Raw genomic sequence first — 14,996 nt, 5'->3', positions numbered from 1 at the left:
ACTGTAGCGCAAAGTGAGCTCACAGAATAAACATTTTTGAAATATAATTCAGATAATTGAACCGACTTCAGTCAATTAGTAAAGAAAATTCAGAAAAATTCAGAAAAAAAGACTTTGTTTAATCGTTCAGCAGTAGCCTGTATGCAGCTGTTTAGTTACACAGCAATAGCCACTGGGCACACCACCTCATTTCAATGTGGATAATTGGGTAATATTTGGTAAATACATTGATCAACAACAGGACTAAATCAAATCTAACTTTAAATACACTTTAAATATAATTTGATTTGATGTAATCTTATTCTTTCAATTGTATTTTTGGTTTAGATGGAGACATGAATCCAACATATGTATTGTTAACTTGTAGATTCCATTTGAAATCAACCAAAGCTGAAACGTAGGCCTATATGTATTTTCTATTTTTAGTTGAACCCTGGGTTGAATTGCAACATTAGCTGTTGATGACTTCCCAAATGCTATACAGGCCTAAACGTCATCATTGATGATATATGATTGACAAATGATGGTTATATTTGATTTGATTTGTTGGGCCTACCCGTTGGAATGACTTCGATAGCAACAGTGAATCTATTAACTTGAGATTTTCTCAACAATCATTATCACGATAGCACATTGGTAATAGACAGTGACAAATATGTCAAAGCTAAACAAGGCTGGACTTGGTTAAAATCCTGGATGGAGGACCGAAGGAATGGCTGTAGATAGATCAACTCTATCTTTTTTTGTTATAGTGGCTATTATGTTGAAGATCTGACGTTGTTTCAGTTGTACAAATTCAACATATTTTGTTTGTTGAAATGTTACCCTCAAAATGACAGTTTTAACAAAGGTTCATAACTTTTTTCAAATCCAATGTATGTTCCACCACAGGAAGTTGGCTGCACCTTAATTGGGGAGGACGGGCTCATAGTAACGGCTGGAGCAGAATAGGTGGAATGGAATCAAATACATTAAACACATTGTTTAATGCCATTCCATTCACTTCATTCCAGCCATTATCATGAGCCGTTCTCCCCTCAGCAGCCTCCACTGTTTTCCACGTAGATTCCACATCGCAATATGTTGACAAATTACATTGATTCAACCAGTTTGTGCCCAGTGGGTAGCTAGCAACAAAAACAACTTTATGACACTGTGTTGAGCTAGCTAATGAAGTATGCACATGAAGCTAGCAAGCTGTTTCACAGGGAACTCTTACCTGCATATGGGTGATGATTAATCACAGCAGACTAAAACACTTTCAAAATATTCTTCCCACTCGGCATCAACCAGTAAGAGCTGCATGATACCAGCACCAGCAGAATTCAGGGCGACACTGTTGTTGAAAGCTGTAGCTACACTTAGCATGTTATCCATAATGGAAATATGAAATATGAGTAATTTTTCCAATATCCGCAGTATCAGAGAGCAGGATGTGACATTTGATAGAAGGCTGGAGGAAATTCGCTAGCTAGCTAACCAAATCAAAGTTTATTTGTCAAATCAAATCAAAGTTTATTTGTCACGTGCACCGAAGACAACAGGTGTAGACCTGAAATGCTTGATTACAGGCCCTAACCAACAGTGCAATTTTTAAGTAAAAAATAGGTATTAGGTGAACAATAGATAAGTAAAGAAATAAAAAACAGCATTACAAACAGTGAAAAATAACAGTAGCGAGGCTATATACAGTAGCGAGGCTATATACAGTAGCGAGGCTATATACAGGCACCGGTTAGTCGGGCCAATCGAGTGTACCTTACCGTGAAATACTTACTTACAACCCCTTAACCAACAGTGCAGTTCAAGAAGAGTTAAGAAAATATTTAACAAATAAACTAAAGAATTTTTTTTCTCACAAAAATAAATAAAAGTAATACATTAACATAACAATAACGAGGCTATACAGGGGGTACTGATACCAAGTCAGTGTGCGGGGGTACAGGTAGTTGAGGTAATTTGTACATGTAAGTAGGGGTGAAGTGACTATGCATAGACAATAAACAGCAAGTAGCAACATGTATAAACAAATGGAGAGGGGGGTGGTGTCAATGTAATAGTCCGGTGGCCATTTAATTAATTGTTCAGCAGTCTTATGGCTTGTGGGTAGAAGCTGTTTTAAGGAGTCTTTTGGTCCTAGACTTAGCGCTCCGGTAGTGCTTGCCGTGTGGTAGCAGAGAAAACAGTCTATGACTTGGGTGACTGGAGTCTCTGATAATATTATGGGCTTTCCTCTGACACCGCCTATTATTATTATTATTTATTTATTTATTTGTTTCACCTTTATTTAACCAGGTACCCCAGTTGAGAACAAGTTCTCATTTACAATTGCGATCTGGCCAAGATCAAGCAAAGCAGTGTGACACAGACAACAACATGAGTTACACATGGAGTAAACAATAAACAAGCCAATAACACAATAAACAAATCAATGAGACAGTAGAAAATAAATAGGCCATAGGAGCGAATAGTTACAATTTAGCAGATGAACACTGGAGTGATAAATGAGCAGATGATGATGTGCAAGTAGAGATACTGGTGTGCAAAAGAGCAGAAAAGTAAATAAAATAAAAACAGTATGGGGATGAGGGAGATAGATTGGGTGGGTATTTACAGATGGACTATGTACAGCTGCAGCGATCGGTTAGCTGCTCAGATAGTTGATGTTTAAAATTGGTGAGGGAAATAAAAGTCTCCAACTTCAGCGATTTTTGCAATTGGTTCCAGTTGGCAGCAGAGAACTTGAAGGAAAGGAGGCCAAATGGGGTGTTGGCTTTGGGGATGATCAGTGAGATATACCTGCTGGAACGTGTGCTACAGGTGGGTGTTGTTATCGTGATATATAGGTACTGGATGGCAGGAAGCTTGGCCCAGTGATGTTATGGGCCGTTCGCACTACCCTCTGTAGCTCCTTACGGTCAGATGCCGAGCAGTTGCCATACCAGGCGGTGATGCAACCATTCTGGTTGCTCTCGATGGTGCAGCTGTAGAACTCTTTGAGGATCTGGGGACCATTGCCAAGTCTTTCAGTCTCCTGAGGGGGAAAAGAACACACAACTGTCTTGGTGTGTTTGGACCATGATAGTTTGTTGGTGATGTGGACACCAAGGAACTTGAAACTCTCGACCACTTCACTACAGCCCCGTTGATGTAAATGGGGGCCTGTTCGGCCCGCCTTTTCCTGTAGTCTACGATCAGCTCCTTTTCCTTGCTCACATTGAGGGAGAGGTTGTTGTCCTGGCACCATACTTCCAGTTCTTTGACCTCCTCTCTACAGTGGCTTGCGAAATGATTTACCCTTCTTGGCATTTTTCCTATTTTGTTACCTTACAACCTGGAATTCAAGTAGATTTTTTTGGGGGGTTGTATCTTTTGATTTACACAACATGCCCACCACTTTGAAGATGCAAAATATTTTTTTCTTGTGAAACAAACAAGAAATATGACAAAAAAAGCGAACTTGAGCATGCTTAACTATTCATAACTAAAGTCAATACTTTGTTAGAGCCACTTTTTTTGCAGCAATTACACCTGCAAGTCTCTTGGGGTATGTCTCTATAAGCTTGGTACATCTAGCCACTGGGATTTTTGTATATTCTTCATGGCAAAACTGCTCCAGCTCCTTCAAGTTGGATGGGTTCTGCTGGTGTATAGCCATCTTTAAGTAATACCAAAGATTATCAATTGGATTGAGGTCTGGGCTTTGACTAGGCCATTTCAAGACATTTAAATGTTTCCCCTTAAAGCACTCAAGTGTTGCTTTAGCAGTATGCTTAGGGTCATTGTGCTGCTGGAAGGTGAACCTCCGTCCCAGTCTCAAATCCCTGGAAGACTGTTTCCCTCAAGAATTTCTCTGTATTTAACGCCATCCATCATTCCTTCAGTTCTGACCAGTTTCACAATCCCTGCTGATGAAAACATCCCCACAGCATGATGCTGCCACCACCATGCTTCACCATGGGGATGGTGTTCTCGGGGTGATGAGAGGTGTTGGGTTTGCACCAGACATAGCGTTTTCCTTGATGGCCAAGAAGCTCAATTTTAGTCTCATCTGACCAGAGTACCTTCTTCCATATGTTTGGGGAGTCTCCCACATGCTTTTTGGCAAACACCAAACATGTTTGCATATTTTTTTCTTTAAGCAATGGCTTTTTTTCTGGCCACTCTTCCTTAAAGCCCAGCTCTGTGGAGTGTACAGCTTAAAGTGGTCCTATGGACAGATACTCCAATCTCCGCTGTGGAGCTTTGCAGCTCCAGTCTCTTTGTTTCCGCTCTGATTAATGCCCTCCTTGCCTAGTCTGTGAGTTTTGGTGGGCGGCAATCTCTTGACAGGTTTGTTGTGGTGCCATATTCTTTCCATTTTTTAATAATGGATTTAATGGTGCTCTGTGGGATGTTCAAAGTTTCGGATATTTTTTTAGAACCCAACCCTGATCTGTACTTCTCCACAACTTTGTCCCTGACCTGTTTGGAGAGCTCCTTCGTCTTCATGGTACCACTTGCTTGGTGGTGCCCCTTGCTTAGTGGTATTGCAGACTCTGGGGCCTTTCAGAACAGGTATATATACTGAGATCATGTGACAGATCATGTGACACTTAGATTGCACACAGATGGACTTTATTTAACTAATTATTGGAGACTAAATATAGTTTACCTGTTGTTAACAATATAAGCCATGCCTGTCTGTTTTGCCCCATGGTTGCTCACATTTACATTTTCTGTTGTAGTTCTGTTTGCTGTCAAACGTCCCAGACAAGGACACCTAATTCAACTTGTCAACTAATCCTGCCCGCAATTAATTGAATCAGGTGTTTTTTGTCTTGGGATACAATTAAAATGTGTATTGTTGGGGGTTCTCGATGGACTAGAGTTGGGAACCATGAGTATGTGGTTCATTTATTACTCATAACTATAAATGTATGCCTGTCTCACTGATATATTTCAGATGTCTCTGTCCGTATGGATAGACCACTGAGAGCCTGAAGATGAGATGCTGATTTAGCCATGGATCTTCTGCTGACTCAAGCATGACTTTTGGGAAGAGGAGCATTGTGGGAAAAGTTGTTCTTGTCTCCTAAACCCTCCAAGGCTGTTTGTGAAAAAGAAACCGGGTCAGACATGAACGGTAAGGGCTGTCACCTCTTGGTCTCTCCCTCTGGTGTACCCCCATCGCTGGGCATGATCACAGGACAGCAGGCCCCCTCCATCAGGATGCCTATGCGCACCACCCTGTCCGCAGGATTCTGTGCCACCCTGAGCCCCTCTCCAGTGGGTAGCAGCTGGGGTAGAGGAGGGGGTGTCCACCACTCCCAGGTACCGCTCAGCTCCGGGACAAACTCTGGGAATTCTGGGAGTTCTGTCCTGCTCCCTGCCCTGAGCCTCCGCAGGCAGATGTTGACCAATGGGAAACAGCCAAATGTGTCAAGTGTCTCACAGATGTCAAGGCAACAAGTGCCAGCCCTTCAACTCCCACCCATCAGCATTGCAGCCACCAATCAGGGCATGGCGTCTGACTGCTCTGACAGTGGTGTCAAAGGTACGTTCTTGTAAGCTTTGTCGATATACAGTATTACATGCAGACTAATACTGTGTGTAGATGTGAGTGATGTCTTGACATTTTATATAGGATAAGGTCATTTCCATGTGAATGGTTCCATGAGCACCAACATGTGAAGTTCATAGGAGGATATCAAATTGGGTGTCAAATGAAAGCTAAGGCTCTATTTATGTTTTATTAAGACGTACATTTTTCAACCATTTCCATTCTAGAAATTAGGAATAAGCACAGGCTTTGATTTTTTGTCAAACAGGTGGAAAAGAGGTCTTAGAACACATCTACCAGAAAAAGCCTTAAAATCTATTAGAAATAAACAGCAAAAAAAAAAAACATCCCTTTTTCAAGACCTCGTCTTTCAAAGATAATTCGTAAAAATCTAAATAACTTCACAGATCTTCATTGTAAAGGGTTTAAACACTATTTCCCATGCTTGTTCAATGAACCAATTAATGAACATGCACCTGTGGAACGGTGGTTAAGACACTAACAGCTTACAGATGGTATGCAATTAAGGTCATAGTTATGAAAACTTAGGACACTAAAGAGGCCTTTCTACTGACTCTGAAAAACACCAAAATAAAGATGCCCAGGGTCCCTGCTCATCTGCGTGAACGTGCCTCAGGCATACGTGGGGCGGCAGTGTAGCCTAGTGGTTAGAGTGTTGGACTAGTAACCGAAGGGTTGCAAGTTCAAATCCCCAAGCTGCCTTGTTCAGTTCTGCCCCTGAACAAGGCAGTTAACCCACTGTTCCTACGCTGTCATCTTAACTGACTTGCCTAGTTAAATAAAGGTCAAAAAAAAATTAAAATACTACAAGGAGGCACTAGGACTGCAGATGTGGCCAGGGCAATAAATTGCAATGTCTGTACTGTGAGAAGCCTAAGACAGTGCTACAGGGAGACAGGATGGACAGCTAATTGTCCTCGCAGTGGCAGACCACGTGTAACAACACCTGCACAGGATTGGTACATCCAAACAGGTACTGGTCATCGTCTGTGGTGGTATGTCACAGCATCATTGGACTGAGCTTGTTGTCATTGCAGGCAATCTCAATGCTGTGCATTACAGGGAAGACATGTGGTACCCTTCCTGCAGACTCATCAGCATGACAATGCCACCAGGCATACTGCTCGTTCTGTGCATGATTTCCTGCAAGACATGGCTCTTCACTGACATTCCTGTCTTGAAGGAAATCACGCACAGAACGAGCAGTATGCCTCATCCCATTGAGCTGGGACCTGTTGGATCGGAGGTTGAGGGCTAGGGCCATTCCCCCCAGGACAGGTGGACTTTATTTAACTAATTATTGGAGACTAAATATAGTTTACTTTGTTCAGGGACACATTATTCCATTTCTGTTAGTCACATGGAACTGTGGAACTTGTCTGTGGAACTTGTTCAGTTGTTGAATCTTGTTATGTTCATACAAATATTTACACATGTTAAGTTTGCTGAAAATAAACGCAGTTGACAGTGAGAGGAAGTTTCTTTTTTTGCCGAGTTTACATCAAAACACAATAATGTTGAAGACCTCTGCCAACTAATATCAACATTTAGTTATGGGGAAAAAAAATCTGCCTTCTGTAAGTTTCCGTTGCAAAATCTTCATGATATTTTCACATTTCTCTCCCTCATTAGGGGGGAGGATAATGACAGTTCACAGAAGTGACAAGTAAAGGTAGACCTGCCAGTTAGTTCTAGTGTTTTTACTGATATTAATTTAGTTAATTTTGTAGACTAAGTGATTAAAACAAATTGGTTACATAATTTCTGCAAATGAATTAGCTACAATAGGAACTCCAAGCAGTCACAAATCACAGTTAGGTCACCTGCTACTGTCCTCCCATCCACTGGCATTCTGTTATGTTCAGCTGACAACTGTTTTCTTTCTCTTTCTGTCGTCTGGTGGTCAAAGCAAGTGTGTGAAAAGTCTAGACAACCCCTCCCTCTCTCACTCCCTCTCTCTTCAATGATTGTCCCCTCTCCCGGCTCTTACTGACACTCCCTTTCCATTTACTATAACCAGGATCCTCACCCACTGAACACTGACCGACACTGGACATCCATGGACATTGAAAAGTAGTTTGCATTTGGTCCTGGCCTTGATTTCAACATCCACAGACGTCTGTACTGACCTTCATTTGGCCCAAACATAGACGTCCATGATTCACAAGTTTGGACAGCACAGTACATTACAGTACAGTACAGTAGAGCACAGAAGAGTACACTACAGTAAAGAAATGTAGAGTATAGTACAGTACATTACAGTAGAGCACAGAAGAGTACACTACAGTAAAGAAATGTAGAGTATAGTACAGTACATTACAGTAGAGCACAGAAGAGTATAGTACACTACAGTAAAGAAATGTAGAGTATAGTACAGTACATTACAGTAGAGCCCAGAAGAGTATAGTACACTACAGTAAAGAAATGTAGAGTATAGTACAGTACATTACAGTAGAGCCCAGTAGAGTATAGTACACTACAGTAAAGAAATGTAGAGTATAGTACATTACATTACAGTAGAGCACACTAGAGTGGAGTACACTATAATGTACTGTACTGAACTATACTCTACTGTACTGTACTGAAGAATACTCTACTTGACTATACTGTACTGTTTTCTACTGACCTCTACTGTGTTGTACTTTGATGACCAAACTTGTGAAACATAGACATCTGTGATTGGTTAATATTTGGTCCAGTCTGGACCAACCAAATGTGGTCTTATTTGGTGGCGGAGCTCATTAAAATAATAGCCAGTGTGTAGAATAATACCTAAATCGGAGGATATTACATATTTATACCTTTGTGTACCATTTTAGGATACAACACCATGAAGAGAATGAAATGCATATCCATAATTATGCATTTCTGTGTAGTACAGATCAGGGACCAATGATGAAATTCAGTTACTGGGTGTAAATCCACTTCACTTACTGTAGTTCAATAACCAAAAGAGATTTAAAGATAAAATAGAAATAAAAATAGAAATAGTGACACGGGAACTAAACATAGTGCATAACGAATAACAATAATGAGTAAAAAATAACATGACTATTTACAGGAAGTAGCTATAAGCATCTGCACAGGTCATCCAGGAAATTGTTAAAAGTAGTCCTTGTGCAGAGAGTTATACAGTTCGTTAAACTTTGAAATCAAATGGTTTTTGTTTGGCATACAATTTAAGAGAGAAAAAAATCGGAGTCTCAGCGCAGTTCCTTTAGTGTGGAATTGCCCATAACTGTAATTGTTTTGATCAGTCTTGACTTTGTCCCCTCATTATGAAATATTGTGACCCTCGTGACCTTAGGTTAGTTATCCTCTCTAGGTGCACTCGTCCCTCCAAATATATTGAAAGCACCCTATTAAAGTAATCAGTTGTTTAATAGCTAGCTAAATGTTCCCTACCATAAACGACTGATTTAAAGCCTGATACCTATGCCCTCCAAAGAACCGGTATGGAGGACCTCTTCCTCCCTTTCAATTGAAAGATCACAGTGTGCACATGTCCCAGTGATATGTTGTAAACAGCATTTCAATCAGCCCCTCTCTTCTCGCCACTCTTCAAAGTAGCACTGATTTACATAGAAGTCTTCATACTTCACCTCACTTCAATGTCGTCCTCCCACCCTAACCTCCGTTCTTCCCCAGGACTCCTTTCTCCCTGGCTTGTTTATTGATAACTAACCAAGCAGAAAACATATCCCTAAATGAGCGATGGAGGAAAAAGAGGAAGAAAAAAACAATCTCATTCGTAATTAACAGAGCAGAAAGTGTCTCTGGGCAGTTCAGGTTTGTTAGGGTGAATTACAGGACTCATAAGCTTCTATTGAGCAAGACAAAAAACAAATGTAGGTTTGTGTTTGATTTCTGTTGATGATATCTGCCTCATGGGTCCCTGGTGTACAAACACAGTTTGTTGAAGTGAACTGTGGCGGAGATGAACAGACGCTGGACCATGGATTCATTGCGTCTCTATCAAAGTCAGATACTGCCAGTACAAACTAAGAAATGTGTGTCAAGCATGATTACAATGGTTGGATGCAAATGGCAATGCCACAACCACTGAAGTGTGACCATTGTAGAAGACGACACAGTAGTTGGAGCTCTCACGACAATTAATACACAGTGAGAGTTCTCCACAAGTGTCTCTCTATTATCTTGGTCTGGAATTTACTTTGAATGACTTGATTCCACAATTAATTCAAATTAGTATTATTTTTCATAGTGTTTTCTTTTTCAATCTTGTTTCAAGCTGTGTCGAACGATTTTGTTTGAATGTGGTCTTAGCACAAGCAACAGCACAGGAAGGCTGGATGCTCAGATGTAAAGTCCTCTTCTTTATTATGATTTTTATAATATTCCCAGTTGAACATGAATTTGAAACCGTGTTGATTAATTTATGAGACCTAACAAATGTCACTCGACATTTTAGACCCTTAATCATTGATACAGTATGTGGTTCCTCACTATTTAGATATTATTATGCATGAAGAAATGTCTGTATTTCTTTTATTTGTAAGGTATATGGTCTAATTCAAGCAAACCATGTCAAGTGATTGTATTTCCTACTGTATAACCCTGACGTTGGTGGTGAACCCTCAAAACTCTAATGGTGAACTTGTCTCTACCAGGTTACTCTGTCTCAGGACCAAGTATGCAGGTGTTGGGCCAGCCAGCTGGTGCTAACCTCTGGGTCACCAGTAGTCCGATGGTGGTCCAGAGCCAGAGTGCCCAGGCCTACACCTCAGGTCCTCTGGTACCACATGCCCCCCAAGACTCCCAACCCCCACAAGGCCTGATGGTACCCTACACAGATGCCAGGTGAGTCAACCTCTGCACCACTCTAGGTGGGGGAGTATACCTGCAAACTCTTTTCATTGCACTGATTTCTGAGCTACTTTCAACAAAATCCATGTATGTTATTAAACAGCTGTGATACTCAACTCTACCAGACTTTCCTGGTACTGCTATCCTTACTCACATACTACAGTGTTGTGCCTCAGGTCCTTGCTCTCCAGAGAGTCCCTGGCCTCCACCACCCTGAGCCTAGCAGAGACCCAGTCAGTTGTGAGTGGCAGACAGGAGTGGCCCTATGGCTACCGGGTCCTTCCTCCACTCTGCCCACAGCAGGGCTCAACCCTTGGCAGCGAGGGGGGTGAGCTGCTCAGCATGCCCCCTGGCACTGCCATGTCAGGGAGCACCAGCATCTCCAACTCTGCGTCCCTGCCTTCCTACCTGTTTGGCGGGGATGCCAACAGCCCCCGGCAGTACTCAGCCCGTTCCAAGAAGAGGGCCCTCTCCATGTCCCCTCTGTCAGATGGCTATGGCATCGACTTCAACTCCATCATCCGCACCTCACCCACCTCGCTGGTGGCTTACATCAATGGCTCCCGGAGCTCTCCGGCTTCCCACCACACCCTTTCACCCCTCCAGCCTGAGGTCTATGGCCACTTCCTAGGGGTGAGAGGGAGCTGTATCCCCTATCCTCAGTCTCCAGGCCTCTTCAGCCTCCCAGGCTCCACGCTGGCCCTGATCCCACTGAGTGACCCCCACCCTGGGACGGAGTGTGGCCGCATGCAGATGCTGGAGCAGGGAGGGGCGCTGGAGAGCCAGATGGCTAACATGGTGGTGGAGCAGCAGTGTCTCCCAGAGGAGGGAGGGACACTACAGGAGGCAGCCAGGAGTGCTAATGACCTGGTGCCATCTCTACACTTTCAGCTAGAGTTGGCCACCATCATCAGATCAGCTAGTCCACCACAGGGCCCTCCGCCTCCCTACCACTCTCACCAGCACCTCCACCTCCACAGACCTCCCAGCCACATCCAGGGCCCTGTCCCACAGGCTCCGCCAGCTCCCCCTGTGCATGGGGCCAGCCTCCAGCCCCATCCCCTGTTCCTGTTCCCCATGCTGGAGGAAGAGGAGGGGGAGACAGAGGAATACAGTGGGGGCCACTGCTGCCGCTGGGTTGACTGCAGTGCTGTGTATGACCAAAAGGAGGAGCTGGTAAGGCACATAGAGAAGCTCCATGTGGACCAGCGGAAAGGCGAGGACTTCACCTGCTTCTGGGCAGGGTGTCCACGCAGGTTCAAGCCCTTCAACGCCCGCTACAAACTCCTCATCCACATGAGAGTCCACTCAGGAGAGAAGCCCAACAAGTGCACGGTACATAGCAAATCAATCTCTGGTGAATGCCTCAAAACTGTCTATAAAATGCAAGTGTGAATCTGTTTAGTCACCCACTTTAGTCACCCGCTTTACCTGAACAAAATGTTACCTCAGGTATTCCACCCCCCTTATGCACAATGGTTAACATCTTTTTCCCATAAGTATGCTAAAGGTGGAAGTGAGTGCACCAGTTCCCTTCCAGACTGTCTCCCCTGTCTACTGTGAGTCAACCAGCCAATCCTCTAGACCGGAGCTGTAGAGGGCCTTTCAGCCTCTTAATAGCCTTGCTGAGACGGTTTAGAGGGAAATCGACATCCTGAAGTACGCACGTTGTACCTCTTTAAGGTCTTTGTGTACTCTGATGTACGTCCGAAGGCTGAAGGTTTGGGTCAGAAATATGGTCTCTCTCTCCTCTTAACTGTGGCCATGGGCTAATTAGTCCAGCTCTGTGATAGTTGACATGGCAGTTAACTTAATTATGTAGTTATTAAATCAGCACAAAGGCAGCGCAGCGCTTAAGTTCTGGCAGGGCACCAGTCAGCCAGCCTCCTGATCCCTGCTCTGCCACAGTCCCCTCTCTCTCTCTCTCTCTCTGAGCTACTCTACCAGGCAGTCACAGGGCCTGTCAGCAGCCAAGAGCCTGCCAGGCAGGGACAGACTTGGCTGGGGTTCTGGGAAGGTGATGTTCCCTGGCCCGGTTCTGATTGGGTCTGGTTCTGTGGCCAAGGAGAGAGAGACTTGAATGGAGCTCATCTGAAGGCCATGTATCCTTGGACCTGGTACTGATGAGGAGGATTGGCTGGATTCCCCTGAGACAGGTGCTCCCAGTCCTAGTGCTACTGGTGGTTCTCTCAGATGTGCTGTTAGAGAAGGCTATGTTTGGTTCTTTTGATTTCACGGCATGACAACATACCATGTTCAAAGCCAAAGTGTAGTTGACAGATGAGTTGTTCTGCTCTGGATTTAAAAAATAAATAAAAATATTTCACCTTTATTTAACCAGGTAGGCTAGTTGAGAACAAGTTCTCATTTGCATCTGCGACCTGGCCAAGATAAAGCATAGCAGTGTGAACAGACAACACAGAGTTACACATGGAGTAAACAATTAAAAAGTCAATAACACAGTAGAAAAAAAGGGGAGTCTATATACATTGTGTGCAGAAGGCATGAGGAGGTAGGCGAATAATTATAATTTTGCAGATTAACACTGGAGTGATAAATGATCAGATGGTCATGTACAGGTAGAGATATTGGTGTCCAAAAGAGCAGAAAAGTAAATAAATAAAAACAGTATGGGGATGAGGTAGGTAAAAATGGGTGGGCTATTTACCGATAGACTATGTACAGCTGCAGCGATCGGTTAGCTGCTCAGATAGCAGATGTTTGAAGTTGGTGAGGGAGATAAAAGTCTCCAACTTCAGCGATTTTTGCAATTCGTTCCAGTCACAGGCAGCAGAGAACTGGACCGAAAGGCGGCCAAATGAGGTGTTGGCTTTAGGGATGATCAGTGAGATACACCTGCTGGAGCGCGTGCTACGGATGGGTGTTGCCATCGTGACCAGTGAACTGAGATAAGGCGGAGCTTTACCTAGCATGGACTTGTAGATGACCTGGAGCCAGTGGGTCTGGCGACGAATATGTAGCGAGGGCCAGCCGACTAGAGCATACAAGTCGCAGTGGTGGGTGGTATAAGGTGCTTTAGTGACAAAACGGATGGCACTGTGATAAACTGCATCCAGTTTGCTGAGTAGAGTGTTGGAAGCAATTTTATAGATGACATCGCCGAAGTCGAGGATTGGTAGGATAGTCAGTTTTACTAGGGTAAGTTTGGCGGCGTGAGTGAAGGAGGCTTTATTGCGGAATAGAAAGCCGACTCTTGATTTGATTTTCGATTGGAGATGTTTGATATGAGTCTGGAAGGAGAGTTTACAGTCTAGCCAGACACCTAGGTACTTATAGATGTCCACATATTCAAGGTCGGAACCATCCAGGGTGGTGATGCTGGTCAGGCGTGCGGGTGCAGGCAGCAAACGGTTGAAAAGCATGCATTTGGTTTTACTAGCGTTTAAGAGCAGTTGGAGGCCACGGAAGAAGTGTTGTATGGCATTGAAGCTCGTTTGGAGGTTAGATAGCACAGTGTCCAAGGACGGGCCGGAAGTATATAGAATGGTGTCGTCTGCGTAGAGGTGGATCAGGGAATCGCCCGCAGCAAGAGCAACATCATTGATATATACAGAGAAAAGAGTCGGCCCGAGGATTGAACCCTGTGGCACCCCCATAGAGACTGCCAGAGGACCGGACAGCATGCCCTCCGATTTGACACACTGAACTCTGTCTGCAAAGTAATTGGTGAACCAGGCAAGGCAGTCATTCGAAAAACCGAGGTTACTGAGTCTGCCGATAAGAATATGGTGATTGACAGAGTCGAAAGCCTTGGCAAGGTCGATGAAGACGGCTGCACAGTACTGTCTTTTATCGATGGCGGTTATGATATCGTTTAGTACCTTGAGCGTGGCTGAGGTGCACCCGTGACCGGCTCGGAAACCAGATTGCACAGCGGAGAAGGTACGGTGGGATTCGAGATGGTCAGTGACCTGTTTGTTGACTTGGCTTTCGAAGACCTTAGATAGGCAGGGCAGGATGGATATAGGTCTGTAACAGTTTGGGTCCAGGGTGTCTCCCCCTTTGAAGAGGGGGATGACTGCGGCAGCTTTCAATCCTTGGGGATCTCAGACGATATGAAAGAGAGGTTGAACAGGCTGGTAATAGGGGTTGCGACAATGGCGGCGGATAGTTTCAGAAATAGAGGGTCCAGATTGTCAAGCCCAGCTGATTTGTACGGGTCCAGGTTTTGCAGCTCTTTCAGAACATCTGCTATCTGGATTTGGGTAAAGGAGAACCTGGAGAGGCTTGGGCGAGTAGCTGCGGGGGGGCGGAGCTGTTGGCCGAGGTTGGAGTAGCCAGGCGGAAGGCATGGCCAGCTGTTGAGAAATGCTTGTTGAAGTTGGATTTATCATGGATTTATCGGTGGTGACCGTGTTACCTAGCCTCAGTGCAGTGGGCAGCTGGGAGGAGGTGCTCTTGTTCTCCATGGACTTCACAGTGTCCCAGAACTTTTTGGAGTTGGAGCTACAGGATGCAAACTTCTGCCTGAAGAAGCTGGCCTTAGCTTTCCTGACTGACTGCGTGTATTGGTTCCTGACTTCCCTGAACAGTTGCATATCGCGGGGACTATTCGATGCTATTGCAGTCCGCCACAGGATGTTTT

At 44.1% G+C, this 14,996-nt stretch overlaps 1 protein-coding gene across 1 annotated transcript in view; it reads left to right on the top strand.

Annotated features, from left to right (window-relative positions):
- glis3 (GLIS family zinc finger 3) overlaps nt 1-14,996 on the top strand; it is a 36,751-nt gene that overhangs the window by 5,939 nt on the left and 15,816 nt on the right. Inside the window, exons 2-4 of the mRNA XM_024380782.2 lie at nt 4,946-5,536; nt 10,195-10,384; nt 10,567-11,725. Of these exons, the coding sequence (XP_024236550.1) occupies nt 5,119-5,536; nt 10,195-10,384; nt 10,567-11,725 (1,767 nt within the window). The 5' untranslated portion in view covers nt 4,946-5,118. The remainder of the gene's footprint in view (nt 1-4,945; nt 5,537-10,194; nt 10,385-10,566; nt 11,726-14,996) is intronic.

Source organism: Oncorhynchus tshawytscha, linkage group LG20, assembly GCF_018296145.1.
Source record: "Oncorhynchus tshawytscha isolate Ot180627B linkage group LG20, Otsh_v2.0, whole genome shotgun sequence".
Taxonomy (NCBI): domain Eukaryota; kingdom Metazoa; phylum Chordata; class Actinopteri; order Salmoniformes; family Salmonidae; genus Oncorhynchus; species Oncorhynchus tshawytscha.
This window is presented reverse-complemented; position numbering and strand designations above follow the sequence as displayed.